This window comes from Carassius auratus, chromosome 10 (genome assembly GCF_003368295.1).
Source record: "Carassius auratus strain Wakin chromosome 10, ASM336829v1, whole genome shotgun sequence".
NCBI classification, from domain to species: domain Eukaryota; kingdom Metazoa; phylum Chordata; class Actinopteri; order Cypriniformes; family Cyprinidae; genus Carassius; species Carassius auratus.
Window position 1 is genome coordinate 5,361,734 of NC_039252.1, and position 15,370 is coordinate 5,377,103.

General features: G+C 36.7%; 1 protein-coding gene across 2 annotated transcripts in view; it reads right to left on the reverse strand.

Annotated features, from left to right (window-relative positions):
• The window catches only part of LOC113109650 (sarcosine dehydrogenase, mitochondrial-like), a 60,246-nt gene that overhangs the window by 4,515 nt on the left and 40,361 nt on the right, over window positions 1-15,370 (reverse strand). For both annotated transcript variants that reach the window (XM_026273349.1, XM_026273350.1), the window contains exons 12-20: window positions 14,602-14,685; window positions 14,276-14,389; window positions 13,841-13,979; window positions 13,538-13,651; window positions 13,227-13,374; window positions 6,931-7,024; window positions 4,231-4,393; window positions 2,515-2,683; window positions 1,081-1,216 (exon numbers count right to left, since the gene is read on the reverse strand). In XM_026273349.1, the coding sequence (XP_026129134.1) occupies window positions 1,081-1,216; window positions 2,515-2,683; window positions 4,231-4,393; window positions 6,931-7,024; window positions 13,227-13,374; window positions 13,538-13,651; window positions 13,841-13,979; window positions 14,276-14,389; window positions 14,602-14,685 (1,161 nt within the window). The remainder of the gene's footprint in view (window positions 1-1,080; window positions 1,217-2,514; window positions 2,684-4,230; window positions 4,394-6,930; window positions 7,025-13,226; window positions 13,375-13,537; window positions 13,652-13,840; window positions 13,980-14,275; window positions 14,390-14,601; window positions 14,686-15,370) is intronic.

Here is a 15,370-nt window from a genome sequence, read left to right on the forward strand (position 1 = left end):
AACCATAATAATATATAAACGGCATGAGAGAGATTTACCTTCATTGTTAGACACTTATTTTCATACAGTGTTATTAGTTTATTATTAAATTACATTTAACATAATTATCTATCAATCTATCTATCCATCCATCCATCCATCCATCCTAAGCCTTACCATATAGTAGTAAGTGCATGTAGTTAATTTAATATCACTCAGTGCTTAAATGTATATTACCACTGTAACAAGGACACCTTAAATAAAGTGTAACCATTTAATAGATTATTTTTTATTTTATTTTAATTAACACATTTTTATTTATGTAGTTCCACCAAATAATAAAAATTGTTCAAATAAATTATATATTTTTTTAAATAATAAGTATCATTATCAAATATTCAGAAAGTATGCAGTACCTGTAAATATTTTTTTTCCCATTGAATTTCCACAAAAAAAATACATATAACATTTTATACATAGACGAGAGAACTTGACAAACCTACGTGACATAAATTATTATTATTTAATACTTTATGTTTCATGGTTATTTATGTTATAGGTTGCTCAGTACATTTCATTGAAATTCCTCCAAAAACTAGCGATGTGTTATTCCCACCGATCATATGATGATATAAGGTTAAGCCCCACTCAACCCCCCCTTTCATTTCAGGACAGAAAGTGATGTTCTCAGCAGAGACGACACAGTGTCCTTCATCTAATCATCGCTCTATATGAGGAACAGCTCGAGTGACTCAATCATAACAGCAGAGACGGAAACAAGTGCATATGCAACAAAGACACAGAAGTGCAACTATACTGAAAATATCATGCTGATGATAAGAAGTGACCCATTCTCATATTCTGATGTCTGATCTGACTGTGTGAGTGAAACAGAAGACTGAAGACTGAGCCTTACTTTCTACTGCCTACAAAGGAAGCTGTTTTAAGGCCGATCAAATCTGATTTGGTAATGCATAAGTCTGTATGAAATGCATGTTTTGGCAGAGCACCTTTAAGCTTTAGGTGCACCGTTCCGCTTTAAATGCTGTCTAGATAAACAGTCGACTAATTTAAGGCAGACAGCTGTTGTAAGGTACTCACCACTCCACCGTCTGGGTTGCGAATATAACCATAGCCAATGGTCTTGTCAATGGCAAATCCAAATTCGGAGCGCCGCAGGTGGCCCACAGGAACGCCGTTGCGGAAAATAGCTTCCAGACCAAACATTGGCACTTTCCTAGAGGAAGAACAAACAACTGATCAGCGCTGATCAAACGAGACTCTAAATAACCTGAACACTGGTCCATCCATGACAGGTGCTTCAGGCCACATACAGATCTGGATGTGTCTGAAAAAACCTCGGAAACATTTTAAGATGACTGAATCTGTGTTAGGAGTTCGACTTCAGTGATCTGTGTTTGGGGAAGAAGTTGTTCGGGCATTGGACTGCTGTAACTAAAACTCATGACAGGACAGAACGGAGCTCTGAGTGGACATGAAAAGTGAAAAGTGTTGGTTCAAGTCTCCTTGAAAAATCTCATCAGGCAAATGTACGGCGCTGTATGATAACATTAGTTCAGAATTACAGCGATTATTCACTTTTAAGTCAGACGGTTTGTATATAAATATCAAAAATCTTGGCAAAGACCTGAAGCTATGAAACCAGCGATGACCATCATATTAGTCTGCTGGTGGGCTTTGAATTTTAAAGGAATAGTTCACTCCAAAAAAGAAAATATTTTCGGAGAATAAACCTCCGCTCAGGCCATGCAGGATGTAGATGAGTTTGTTTCTTCACAATCATCCACACCACTCCAGTCCATCAATTAACACCTTTTCAAGAAAGAGCTCCGTGTTTGTAAGAAACAAATCCATCAAGGTGTTTTTTAACTTAATTGCTTTTGGCTAGAATACGAGTTCACAATCCATAATAACGCTACCTCTGGTAAAAAAAAGCTTTTCCCCCAGAAGGGAGATGCATACCTATTTTTCACCAGATTCAGATGAGATGACTTTTCCACTGCAGAAAACAATATTATAGATAACGGACACAAGTTGTTTGCTTCACAAGACGTTAACTGATGCACTGGAGTGGTGTGGATCACTTGTGGATTATTATGATGTTTTTATCAGCTGTTTGGACTCTCATCCTGACGGCACCCATTCACTGCAGAGCATCCACTGGTGGACAAGTGATGCAATGATACATATCTCCAAATCTGATTAAGAAACAAACTAATCCAGATCTTGGATGACCTGAAGGTGAATATATTTTCAGCAGATTTAAAGTTTTGGGTGAACTATCACTTTAACCCCTAAGATCACATTCAGCAGTAAATCTGCCAAACTTCTTACTTTTCACTCATGTCGTGTTTTTTTTATTTTTTTTTAATCAAAGAGCGCGATAGATTTTTGGATTAAAAATTAAGTCAAATTCTCCCGTTAATCTACCACTTCAATATTCCTGCTATGTACATTCATAACAGTGTTAACAGTAAGTTGTTGAAATCTCTTCTTTGTTGCGCTGTGACTCACTCATCAACTGTGAAGCAGACGATCCGTCTGCGCAGACCCTCGGCCTTCTGGGCCTCCAGCGCCTGCCGCCCCAGGAAGGGAACAGAGGTCTTCATCTTACAGGTGAACGCAAGTCCCGCCTCCAGAGGAGTGTCATCAGGACGCAGATCTGCGTGCCAGTGTCTGTAACCTGAGAGAGAGAGAGAGAGAGAGAGAGAGAGAGAGAGAGAGAGAGAGAGAGAGAGAGAGTGAGAGAGAGAGAGAGAGAGAGAGAGAGAGAGAGAGAGAGAGAGAGTGAGAGTGAGTGAGAGAGAAAGTTCTTAGAAAACTGAATGTTTGTATTCATGTTGGTTTCATTTAGTTTAATACAACATTTACCATTTTGTTTTAAATTACAATGGTCAATGAAAGCTTTGATTTAATAATTTAAAAAAATTATTTGAACAGAATGACGAGAGTGAGATTTTTTTCTAAAGAAATTAATAAATTTGCTAAATTATTTAGCAAGGATGCATTATATAAGTCAAAAGTTACAAAAGAGGTTAAAAAAAATCTGTTCTTTTTGGGCTTTCTATTCATCATAAAAAATAAAAATAAAAATACTGAAAAAAGAATTCTGAAGGTTCGGAAGGTTTTATTCATGCATCTCATGAATAAAATACATTAAACAATTTACTACTTTACTTAAAATAATTATTTTAAATAGTAATAATATTAAACAATACGTAATATTGTATTTACCATACAAGTTTTATTTAAAAGGGAATAGTAATTTTTTTAGACAAATAAAAATCTATTCTAACAATAATAATTCAAGAGTTTAAGCTTTTAATATGATTTTTTTCTTTGTTACAATATCTTACAATCTTAACATTTTAAACTTAACCCCTCAAAAGGTATTACAATTAATGCATTCTATATAAATTGCATTTTTAAATACTTTTCAATAATTAATAGATCCAAAGAGCATCACGTCACTGAACCAAACACTACACATGAAATCACTAGCATGCTGATGCATTCACATAAACAGAGATGGATCTTGCACTCAGGTGGAGTATTTCACAGTCTAGCAGATATGACCTACATAGTGAACAAACAGTGAAGATGAGCTGAGTCTCAAGAGTGCAGTGGAAGTGCTGAAGTGTTCAGCTGCAGTAATGAGTTTTTATTGTGCCCTACTGTCTACTTCTTTAGCTTCCAGAGCTCAGTGCATTAGGGACACCTACCAACCTACAGTACATCTGAACGATTATCTCCACCTGTGTGCACTGACTGTATGCTCGACCAGTGCTGCAGTTTAAGGCTGAAAGCAGCATTAAGAATGATTTATATGTGTGTAACTATTGGAGAGCGATACAATAATGTGTTATGCTTGCGGTGTGAATAGAAAATGCATCTCAGCTCAATCAAGATCTGTTGAGTGAAACTCCAGTGGCCCAAACACTGTTCATCAACACAATCCCACAGTAAATCAACTGATCCCGACACACTAAAAGCATGCTTTTACTACAGCACCTCAAGAAACAGATCCCCGACACTCATAATGCATGAGGAGCCGTGGAAATGTCATCTTTTACCACTGAGCTACATTTTTATGCTTTCAGAAGAAAATGTAAGTGATCCTGTGCAAACTGTCGGACACAATTTTTGGGTTACTGCGAAGGCATTGCAGAGTGTTTGCGTGGTTGAAAGAGCGGTTAGGTTGGTTGCTTCCTTAGTAACATTAACCCATACCTTTCTCAATGCTCAAGGAGTCAATGGCTCTATAGCCAGCATTGCAGATGCCAAACTTGGCCCCTGCAGCCATGACGGCGTGGTAGACGGGCAAACAGGACTCTTTAGGGACGTGAAGCTCCCAGCCCATCTCCCCCACGAACGACAGACGCATGGCCCTCACCTATAAACACACACAACATACATTAATGAAAGAAAAATACAATTTTATGATTTTATGAAGACCCAAAACTGCATCCATTTGTTTGTGTCTGTACACAAGTGTACTGTAGTTTGTTTGATTGAAAATTGGGTGTCATTTTTCTATCTTTTGACCACTAGATGGCACTGTGCCGAAACTACTCACATGCCCTCAATTCATGCTTCGTAAAAGTTTGGTCAGAATCCTCTAAAGCATTGCAAAGATATAGCCTCATGTCCATTTTTGAGCACGCTTTCCGAGAACGGTTTGGTCTATCGGAAATCTTTTGATAACTTTTTCCTAGCATTTGCTGAAGATGATTTGAGCCAATTTTGGTGAATTACGGTACAAGAGTTACATGATGAACAGAGTATTTTCCATAGAGAGTTCGAGTACATCGTGACAAATGAGGTGAGCAGTTTCAGAAGACGTTCTTCAGCTCAACTGTTCATTAAACTGAGCTGAAGAACCTGCCTCTCGCTCTTACCAAACACACATTAACACCCAACCGGGGATCAAGATACAGCAGCGGGCCAAAGAAGAATCAACAGCCCTAAACAGCACAGTCACTTAGATAATAGGCTGGCCGCGCTCCAGAACAGACGCAGCCGAGTGTGTGGATTGCTGAATGTGGCCCGAGGGGCTGAAATCAATCTGGCAGGGCTGAGATCATGTGAAGGAAACGATTATCAGCCAGCAACTAGCACTGCGCTCTCCACTGTAACCTGCAGGGAGATACAGTAAGCCTTTCTAACCATCAGTAGAAGTCTAATTCAAGACACTGTTTCAACAGCTTGAGATCCTGTTACCCACAATCCACTAGTCTTAGCCTCAGATAACCCATCTGCAGACCGTTCACAGGCCGCTTGAAGCATATACAACCAAAAAACTGGCAAAAATCGCCGGTTCAAATCTGATTGGCTGGCTTTATGCAGTATGTGGGAGTCAGAGAGCACATCTTCATCACCTGGCCGGGGTGAAGGTGCAGCGTTCCCAGCAGCTCTTTCATCAAAGAACCACTGGATTTGTTGTTTGCAATTTTAAGGGTAGAAAAAGTTTGAAAGATCCTCAAGTTAAAATTAAAACAAACAGAAGCAGGACAATGTATGTGCATATACCTGATTTCAGATTTACCCACTTCTTAATGTCACCAAAAATTCATTTAAGCAGAATCTTTTTGTTTTTAGTTAAAAGTTTTATTCTGCAAGGATGCACTGGATTGATCAAAAGTGTCTATACAGACCATTTCAATGTTACAAATGATTTCTATTTTAAATAGATGTTCTTTTGAACATTCTATTAATCAAAATTCTAACAGTTTCAACAGAAACTGCACAACTGTTTTCAACACTGATAATAATAATAATAATCAGAAATGTTTCTTGAGCAGCAAATCAGTATATCAGAATGATTTCTGAGGGATCATGTGACACTGAAGACTGCAGTATGCTGTATGATGCTGAAAATACAGCTTTGATCACAGGATTAAATTAAATTGTAACATATATTCCAACAGAAAACAGTTATTTTAAAATGTTAATAATAGTTCACAGTATACCTATTTCTACTGTATTTTTGATTGAATAAATGCAGCCTTGGTGTGCAAAGGAGACTTAAATTCATATTTCCTTAAACGTTTGAAAAGTACTGCACTTTTTAATGATACTTTATTAAGAAATAATCATTAAAATTATTGAAAATAACCAATTAAATATATGAAATTATGAAATTACTGAAAAATAATTTACTATATGCTGTTTAAGTGGTGTTTTTGAACATCTTTTTTTTTTTTTTCATATCCATGCATTGACTGACCACAAGCTCAAAGTCTATTTGATTAAGTTTTCACTGTTGTTTAAATTGACCAGCTGGCTAGTCAGGTCTAAGTCTTTGGTTATGAAGCATCTACAAGAAAATAAATCTACTGCAATGTAATGTGTTATGTATGCATAGATAACAATTATTAACTAGTTAACTGCATAACTAATTAACTGCTTAACTATTAACTGCATAAACTACAAACTTTTTTTTTCTTTGCTTTTCTTGAAATACAGTTTTAAATGACCACCTTCCAAGGTGTAAAAGAGAAAGAAAGTGACGGAGTGAGCAGGGATAAGAGAGGATGCCATCAGCCAATAGAGCTGTGTGTCTATGTTAGTCACAAGAGTGGAAGCAGACCATCTGTCTGATGCACACACAAACAAACACAAACACATACACATACAGTACATGCAGAAAGTGTATCACAGTGCATATGCATAAATACATATGCATAAATCAGCACACATCTCAGTAAGAGGCATGATTTGAACTATCTTTCATGTCTATGACACATGGTGTGGGGTGAGTTATGAGCTGAATTTTTGGCTGGAAAAATAACAAAACTTGATGTATAATAATAGTGATGCTTTTGCTGAAGCGAGTGGCACTAATTAGAGCATAAGCACATGAGTCTGAGAGAGTCTGACAGAGCAGGAACTGCACAAAGATGGAGGTCAGGGAGAAACGGAGAACATTACCTTGTGTCCAGCGGCGTTCACTATCTTGTGTGTGGAGAAGGGAAACGCATCATTGCTGAGGTCAGAGTCCAGCACTTCCTGCAGCAGCTCACGGCTGTCAACACACAAATCACACACTTTACCATCAGTTCACTGGAAACTAGCCCTGTACAGTCAGCATAGAACCATACCAACTAAATCAATACCTCATAAATCAGCGTCAGCTTTATGAGTTTTAAAAGTTAGTAAATGTCTTGCTTTCCCAATTTAATCATTTAATTTTATATATATATATATATATTTTATTTTATTGTATTCATATATTTTAATGGTATACATGTTATAAATAAAATAATTAGTGAAATTGGAATAAATACAATGACCCCAAAAGTCTAGGGGCATTTAATCCGCACTTAAAGTGTGTTAATACTTACAAAATACATCAAATCAAGAGGCATTTGCATCAAAGAAACACCCATTTTTCAAGCAAAGCATTTCACAAAAGAGGTTTAAAATCATAAAACTTAAAATGAATTTAAAATAGTATTTTAAGGAAACATTTCATTCTAGAATAAATAATAAAATAAGATAAATACAATAATTAGTAAAATCAAAATAATTCAGTGGTTTGAAAAGTATTTAGACACTTAATTCACACTTAAAATGCATTACTATATAAATAAATATATAAAAAATAAATAACAAATCTATTATATATATATAGACATGCATGTGTGTGTATTTGTATTTATATATATATATATATATATATATATATATATATATATATATATACATATATATATATATATATATATATATATATATATATATATACATATACATATATATATATATATATATATATATAAAATAAATATACACAGTACACAAATATATTATATAAACAAAAACGTAAGAAGTTTTTTTTTTTTACACACACATACATATATACATCACACACGCACACACACACAAACACACACATAGTAGGACACTTGAGCCACACTTAAAATGTATTAAATGTCATTGCATTATATAAAAATATCAAACCTAGAGAAAAAGCACACTTTAAGCAACAAATTAATATAAGAACATTGGTTATTATTATATATTATTTATGAAATGCAGGAGAATGGATTTGTGTCACCATTAAACTCTTTCTATTTCATCAGGTCATCCATCACTCTCTCTCTCCACCACTGCTCCTCTCCAGAAGTTCTTTCTATTTTAGACCTGCAGCCCTTGTCTGACCCGCGCTTTCCCTGCGACTGTGTGTGTGTGGGTGTGATGGACTTGTTCTAGCTGCATCATGTGGGGGGACGGGAACAGCTTGGCCTGTTTTGCATTAGCATGTGTGTTAACAAAAGCAGAAGGAGGCCTCAAGAACAAGAGTGTGTTGGGCTTCATGCTACATGTATCTAACAGAGGAACGCCACATCTGTGTGGGCAGAGAGAAGAGAGGAAGAAACAGTTTAGAAAGGTGATGGAGGAGACTGATGGGACGTATGAGGATTGAAATGATGAGGAGGAATGCCATGTTTTTGAAAGAGCACATCATTTGTGACAGTGTGTGTGTGTGTGTGTGTGTGGAGAGCTTTGGTGTGCTTAAGAGAAGACTCCTCCCCTCCACCCACTCAAACATCACTCTGTTCACTGAAGCTCAAGAGGCCAACAACCACTCTAATTATACAGTGTGTGTGTGTGTGTGTGTGTGGATCTAATTAGGCGCTCTGCCTCTCCTTTAGCAGTGTCAGTTAAGCAAGGATCAGATAAAGTCTTAATGAAATCACTTTTCACCACAGAGCACAAATGATGAGAAACAGAGCGAGGCGCTGAACCAAAACGCTCTGAAAATCATAACGTGCATAACATTTACTAATGTCTCCTGAAAGAAATATTTCTGTGAGAGGTTACATTAAAATGAAGAAATTGATATTGAACTACAAAAAATCAGTTTTAAATGTATTCCTATACACACACACACACACACACACACAACAAGTAACAGGAGCTACGTCATTAGATTATTATAATTTTTTTCAAATAATTAGTAAAGTAACACATCATCACACAAATGAACAAGAAAATATCTGAGTTACTTATAAGTAATGAAAGTGACTCTGTTTTCCTATTCATTCACCGACACCGACTCCGTATTGAGAGACATTTGGAGCAAGAGACAGAGGCAGAGACAGAGGTTTTTTCTTCAGCCTGACGCTTATTAATCTCACTCTTGGTGTTAAAGCACCTTTATGGTCGCAAAAGTATACCTTCTGGGTTTTTCGGTTTCCTGTTAAACTTTTGGGTCTTTTCATAAAAACTAAATAAAGCAATTAGTTACTTTTTTATGGAGTAACACAATATTGTAATGCATTAGTTTTAAAAGTAACTGATGCACAAAACAAACAAGCTAATAGCAATTTCATAGCAAGCCTCAATTAAATCTGCATCATTTACAATGCTCAGTGACGTTCCAAACCTGCGACCGTCTTACTTTCATAGAACACAAAAAGAGACATTTAGTAGAATGTTCAAGCTGCTCTCTTCCATTCAATGAAAGTCGATGGGGACCAAAATTTATAACATAAGAGACAAAAATAGAAGTAATCCATGTGGCTTGTGCGCTATATTCTATGTGTTCTGAAGACCTTCAGAAGTTTTGCATGAGGAACAGACTAAAATTAAAAATGTAATTTAAAATTAAATTTATGCATTTAGCAGACGCTTTTATCCAAAGCGACTTACAGTGCATTCAGGCTATCAATTTTGACCTCATTATTTGTAAAATGCAACAGCTTGGATTTACTGCTATAAATAACTCCTTTTGTGTTCCAGAGTAGAAAGACAGACATGAGGGTGAATACATCATTACATGAATTTTAATTTCTGTGTGAACTGTTCATTAAAATTTTCTTTGTAGGAAAAAACAAAATCTGGCTGCTTTGACTGATAAAACATCCTGATATAATATTCATCTGTAGAAGCATGTCTCTAGACGAAGGCAAAGCATATATTCACACTCCAGGAGTCCACATAAGCACACTGTCGCTCGCTCTGCTAACGCTGCATAAATCTCACTCCTTTATGACACCGGGATCATTTCAATATGCAGTCCTTCAGACACAATGTGGCTCATAACATCTTTACCTGAACACACTGCATCCTATGAGCTGGCGGGGCTATACTGTCTGTCACCCCTAAATAACATCTAGACATCACAAAGCCGCCTGATTTATGCTAGGAGAACAAGCTCATGAATCAACATCCTTTGTTGTTTCAGAAATATTAAACCTGGAATTTGTCGTACTTCAGGAAATCACATTTTGAGGGATTCTCACTGGAACATTTGGAAAGATGACCAGGAGATCAGACGGAGAAGCAGAGGAGCTGTGTTCATTAGAAACCCTGCTGTTCTCATAATGATGGAGTGACGGACAGAGCTGACAGGAGCCACGGCCCTCTCCTAAACCATGAAGAGCACAGAGCAAGAGATGAGCATGAAGAGGGAGATTTCACAAAGCTGCTGACTCTTTCATCTCACTTTCATCTGGACATAAGAGGAAAAGGACTGAAGGACACAGAGCAAGGACACACTGTCGTGATGAGCAAAGCACAAGTGTTTTAAAGGGCTCAGATAATGAAAAATCTCATTTCCCTTTCTTTCCGAAGTCGGAGTCAGAAAGGCCTTTATTTGATACAAAGGTGCAAAATCCACTCATTCTGAGAGACTTTCTGGATAAAAGTCAACAGACAGGGATAAAAACAAAATAAGTCAATTTCATGCTTTTAAGAGCATCAGGCAAAGAGTTACTTTAATATAATACAGAGATATACTATAATATAATAGTCAATAGAGAGAGGGATATTTTGCTCAGACTACAGCATCTACCAGCGGGGGTTAATATCTGATAATAACAGGTCATATTTTGATGTCCATGTAGTCCATTACAGCAGAAAAAATGTGTTTACAGCCTGGTACAAAAATTTTTGGTCTATATAGCTAACTTTGCCTTTCATGATAACTGTGAGGGGGGTGAATTTTTTTGTTAATAACTCATCTGTTTAAATTATATAAAGCCTTAAAGTTCTGCATAATTAAGGGCGTGGCTACTTGAGTGACAGGTGGATTGCCGCTGCAGTCACAACTGTTGAGCTAGGTAGGCGTGGCTTCAGCAACCAACTTAATCCCGCCTCTTTGCCCATTTTCGATTATCTGGGAGTGACGCGCTGCCAAGATGATGACGGCCCGCTCCGCCCACTTTGAGCTTAAAAAACGCTCTTCAGAAATCTACAGGGACGTCACACACACTACGTTCATGTTTTATATGGTTTATGTTTTTTACAGCTGATGAACAACACTGACAGCCAATCAGAATCCACCAACTTTAAATTGTTTGAGCATTTAAAGTGACAGATATCAAATGCAGCCCTCACTTTTAATAAAAAAATCATTACATACAGAATTATCAATATGTGTTATGACACTAATATAGTTATCATTCCAGTTAAAGACAGGGTAGGTGATTTGGTTTAAAAACATTTATGTTATGCTTGTAGAAAGTCTCTTGACATCTCGACAGCAATCGTCTAAATGTATTTATATGTATTTATTTGGGATATCACAATCCTCAAAATAATATTTAACCATTCGGTACAACATCCACGGTCCAATATGAGCTTTTTCGTTTAAATAATTTCTGTGGGTTTTATTTATCTGTTTGTGTGCCCCTGAGTCTATGTGCTGAGATGAGGGAACACTTCCCCGCTTATAACGCACATTTGAAAAAGCAACACACAACAAACTCTCCTGAAACAACTAAACCTGTTGTCCGACAAAAGAGAGAATTATAACTTGTTTTTACTTCTCAACATTGGTCAAGTGTTTGAAATAACTTCTTATAAGAATGAGTCAGAAAATATACTATATACTCCAAGTCCCTTTCAAGGAAAGCCTGTTCACTTAGCAGCCATATTCACAATGCCTCTGGGCAGCTCAAACAAGACAAGTCCTATCTAAATGAATGGGGGAATCCTGAAATCTCAACCCTACCTTTAAAATTCTTGGTCATCAAGTCATTAGAATTTGGCCAAAAGATTACAGGTGCATTAGAAAGTTTTTTTTTTTGTTGTTTAACATTTCAAAAGTAAAACTTTCATATATCCTAGATTCATTACATGTAAAATAAAACATTTCACTGGTTTTATTTGTATTTTTTATTTTTATTTTGATGATTAGAGCTTACAGCTCATGAATATCAAAAATCCAGTATTTCAAAATATGCTTGGAAGTGGTTTTGGCACTGTGGGCAGGTGCTAAAGGTGCTGGAAAAGGAAATCAGCATCTCCATAAAGCTTGTCTGCAGATCTAAACAAAGTGCTCCAAAATCTCCTGGTAGACTACTGCACTGACTTTGAACTTGATAAAACACAATGGACCAACACTAGCAGATGTCACGGCACCCCAAATCATTACTAACTTTAGAAACGTCACACTGCACTTCAAGCAGCTTGCATTCTGTGCCTCTCCAGTCTTCCTCCAGACCTTGATTTCCAAATTTACTTTTATGTGAAAAGAGGACTTTGGGGCACTGAGCAACAGTCCAGTTCTTTTTTTCTTTAGCCCAGGTAAGATGCTTCTGATGTTGTTTCTGCTTCAGAAGTGGTTTGGTAGCCCTTTTCCCGAAGACGTCTGAGCATGTCACTCTTGAGGCACTTACTCCAGCTTCAGGGAACTCCTTGTGAAGCTCTCCTAAATGTTTGAATCAGCTTTGACTATTCTCAAGTCTGCGGTCCTCCCTGTTGCTTGTGCACCTTTCCCTACCTAATTTCTTCCTTCCAGTCAACTTTGCATTTAATATGCTTTGATACAGCACTCTGTGACCATCCCCCTCCCTTTCAGTAATGACCTTCTGTGACTTACTGTCTTTGTGGAGGGTGTCAATGCCAGTGCCAAGTTAGCAGTCTTTCCCATTATTGTGTTTTCAAAGAACAAGTGATACCCAGAATTTATACTGTAGGGATAGTCATTTAATGAAACTCAAATGTAAATATTGTAATATTTTGAAATACTTGACTTTCATTAGCTGTAAGCCCTAATCATAAAAAAAAACTTTTGAAATGTTTTACTTTACATATAATGACTCTAGCATATATGAAAGTTTCACTAGAAATAAGTTACAAAGAAAATGTAACCTCTTCACGATATTCATTTTCTTTTTTAGATGCACCTGTGTGTGTGTGTGTGTGTGTATGCATATACAAGTTTATATAGAGCTTATTTATACAAGTGTGTACTTGTGTGTACTTGTGCTAACCTCTTGGGCCCCTGTATGCTGATCATGCCCATGTCCTCAGTGTGGTCTCTTAATGTGCAGCGGAAACCCTGGTCCTGCAGCACTGCCTGAATGTGGCTCCAGTTATGCTGCGCCACACCACCTCCGATGGCCAGGTAATACGCCTCACCTTGAGGACAAACACACACACATCAAGAGTGAGGTGAATACAAACTCCCCACATCCTCATCACATGATGATGGGACGCACAGGACTTCCTCTAACTTCCTATCTCTATGCCTAACACATCAGATCTGTGACCCTGAACAAAATAAATCACATGTGTCGTGTACCATTAGATTCGGGTGTCAGTGGGAGGTGGGCAGGGCTTGGTTCCAGACGACTGACAGTGAGGTCAGACTCGACCCCGCCCCTCTTGTTTAACATGCAGGTGTAGACTGTGGACCCTGAAGCACACAAACGGTCAAGATGATTACACTTCAGTCGGGTTTACCACTGAAACTATGTGGTCAGACAAGGAAATGAATGTCAGTGAATACTGTATATATGTGAAGAATAGAAAAAAGGAAGTGAAAATACATGCACTGACTCATTGTGCTAGATGGAGGATTGAACTGACAGACAGAGCTTCTCACCTGGAGCTTTGTTGACATCAGCTGTGAACAGCCAATCAGCTGCCTTCTTTGCATCCGGACCAGTCAGGTAAAATTTACCAAAATAGGACATATCAAACACAGCAACAGCATTCCTGCAGCTCAGACACTCGTCCCGAATCTGGCATTAAACAAAAATGTGTAAAATCATTTTATATACAAAAAGAAAAACAAACGCAAAAAACCAACACAACACAAAAGAAAAAATGGAAAACAAAACAGAAAACGAAATAACATAAAATAAAATAAATCACACACAGCAACAGCATTCCAACAGGTCAGACTGAATCTAGAATTAAATTTAAAAAATAAAAATATATTTTGTAAATATTTTTAAAGCAAAACAACAAAAAATACAAACACAAAAAACAACAACAACAAAAAAATGTAGATTAAAAAACAAACACACATGCTCACCACATCGTGATGTGGAGGGAAGTCAAACGTATACTCTTTGCCCAGTATCTCACTGTATTTGTAATCAGTGTTTTTGGGAACATCATAGGCACCGTAGTAATCATAATCCAGAACCTGAGAAAAGGACAATTGCAATTGTTTAGCAGACAAATCAATTAATCAATCAATCGTCATCTGATACAGACTTCAGTGGTTTGGTTTGAGTGGGTTGTATGAGTCACAATGAACACAGAAAAATTTCTGCCCTATAGAATCGTGCATTTGTGCGAGTGTGTGTGTGTGTGTGTGTGTGTGTGTGTGTGTGTGTGTGTGTGTTGAGATCTCACAGGAGCAGGTCCACCCCGGTTGAACCATCCGGGTCTCTCCCAGCCGTGTCTCTCCTGAAACACACAGCCCTGTTCCTGTAGCACCTGTTAAACAACACAACCATCAAATATCAGGCCAAAAATGAACCTCAATCCCTGTAGCACTACATTCATTGCTATATCACCACTGCAAGTCTTATCTTCATTGATCTGTGATGTATTATACATTGTTGTTGCAATTTCTGCTGATTCGTCTTCTGATTATCTAGCTGGTTAAAGGGTTAGTTCGGCCAAAAATGAAAATTATGTCATTTATGACTCACCCTCATGTCGTTGCAAACCTGTAAGTATTCTTATGAATACTAACAGTTTTAGTGAACACTAAAATGTTTTAATTGAAACTTAACTAGTAATGAAAAATATAAAAAAATATTAAAATACTAGGGCTGTTGATCGACTTAAAAAGTATAAATTGCATTAATCAATTACATTTTCACACTGATTTTAAAATTAATGTTAAAACAAAGTCGGTATTTAAAATACATATATATTTTAATTTAAGCACTTTTTATTTAGTACTATAAAAGCAAATATTAATGGCACCATTGCTTAAAATGGATTAATATTATATCCAATAAATTTAGTTTTTTTTTTGAGGATAAAATTACACTCATGCAATACTGCAGTATCATTTAAATGGCAAAATTATTTATTTTATTAAGCATTTATTAACAATTCTTAACAAATTGGCATTATTTATTTTTTAACACATTAAATGGCAAATATGTGC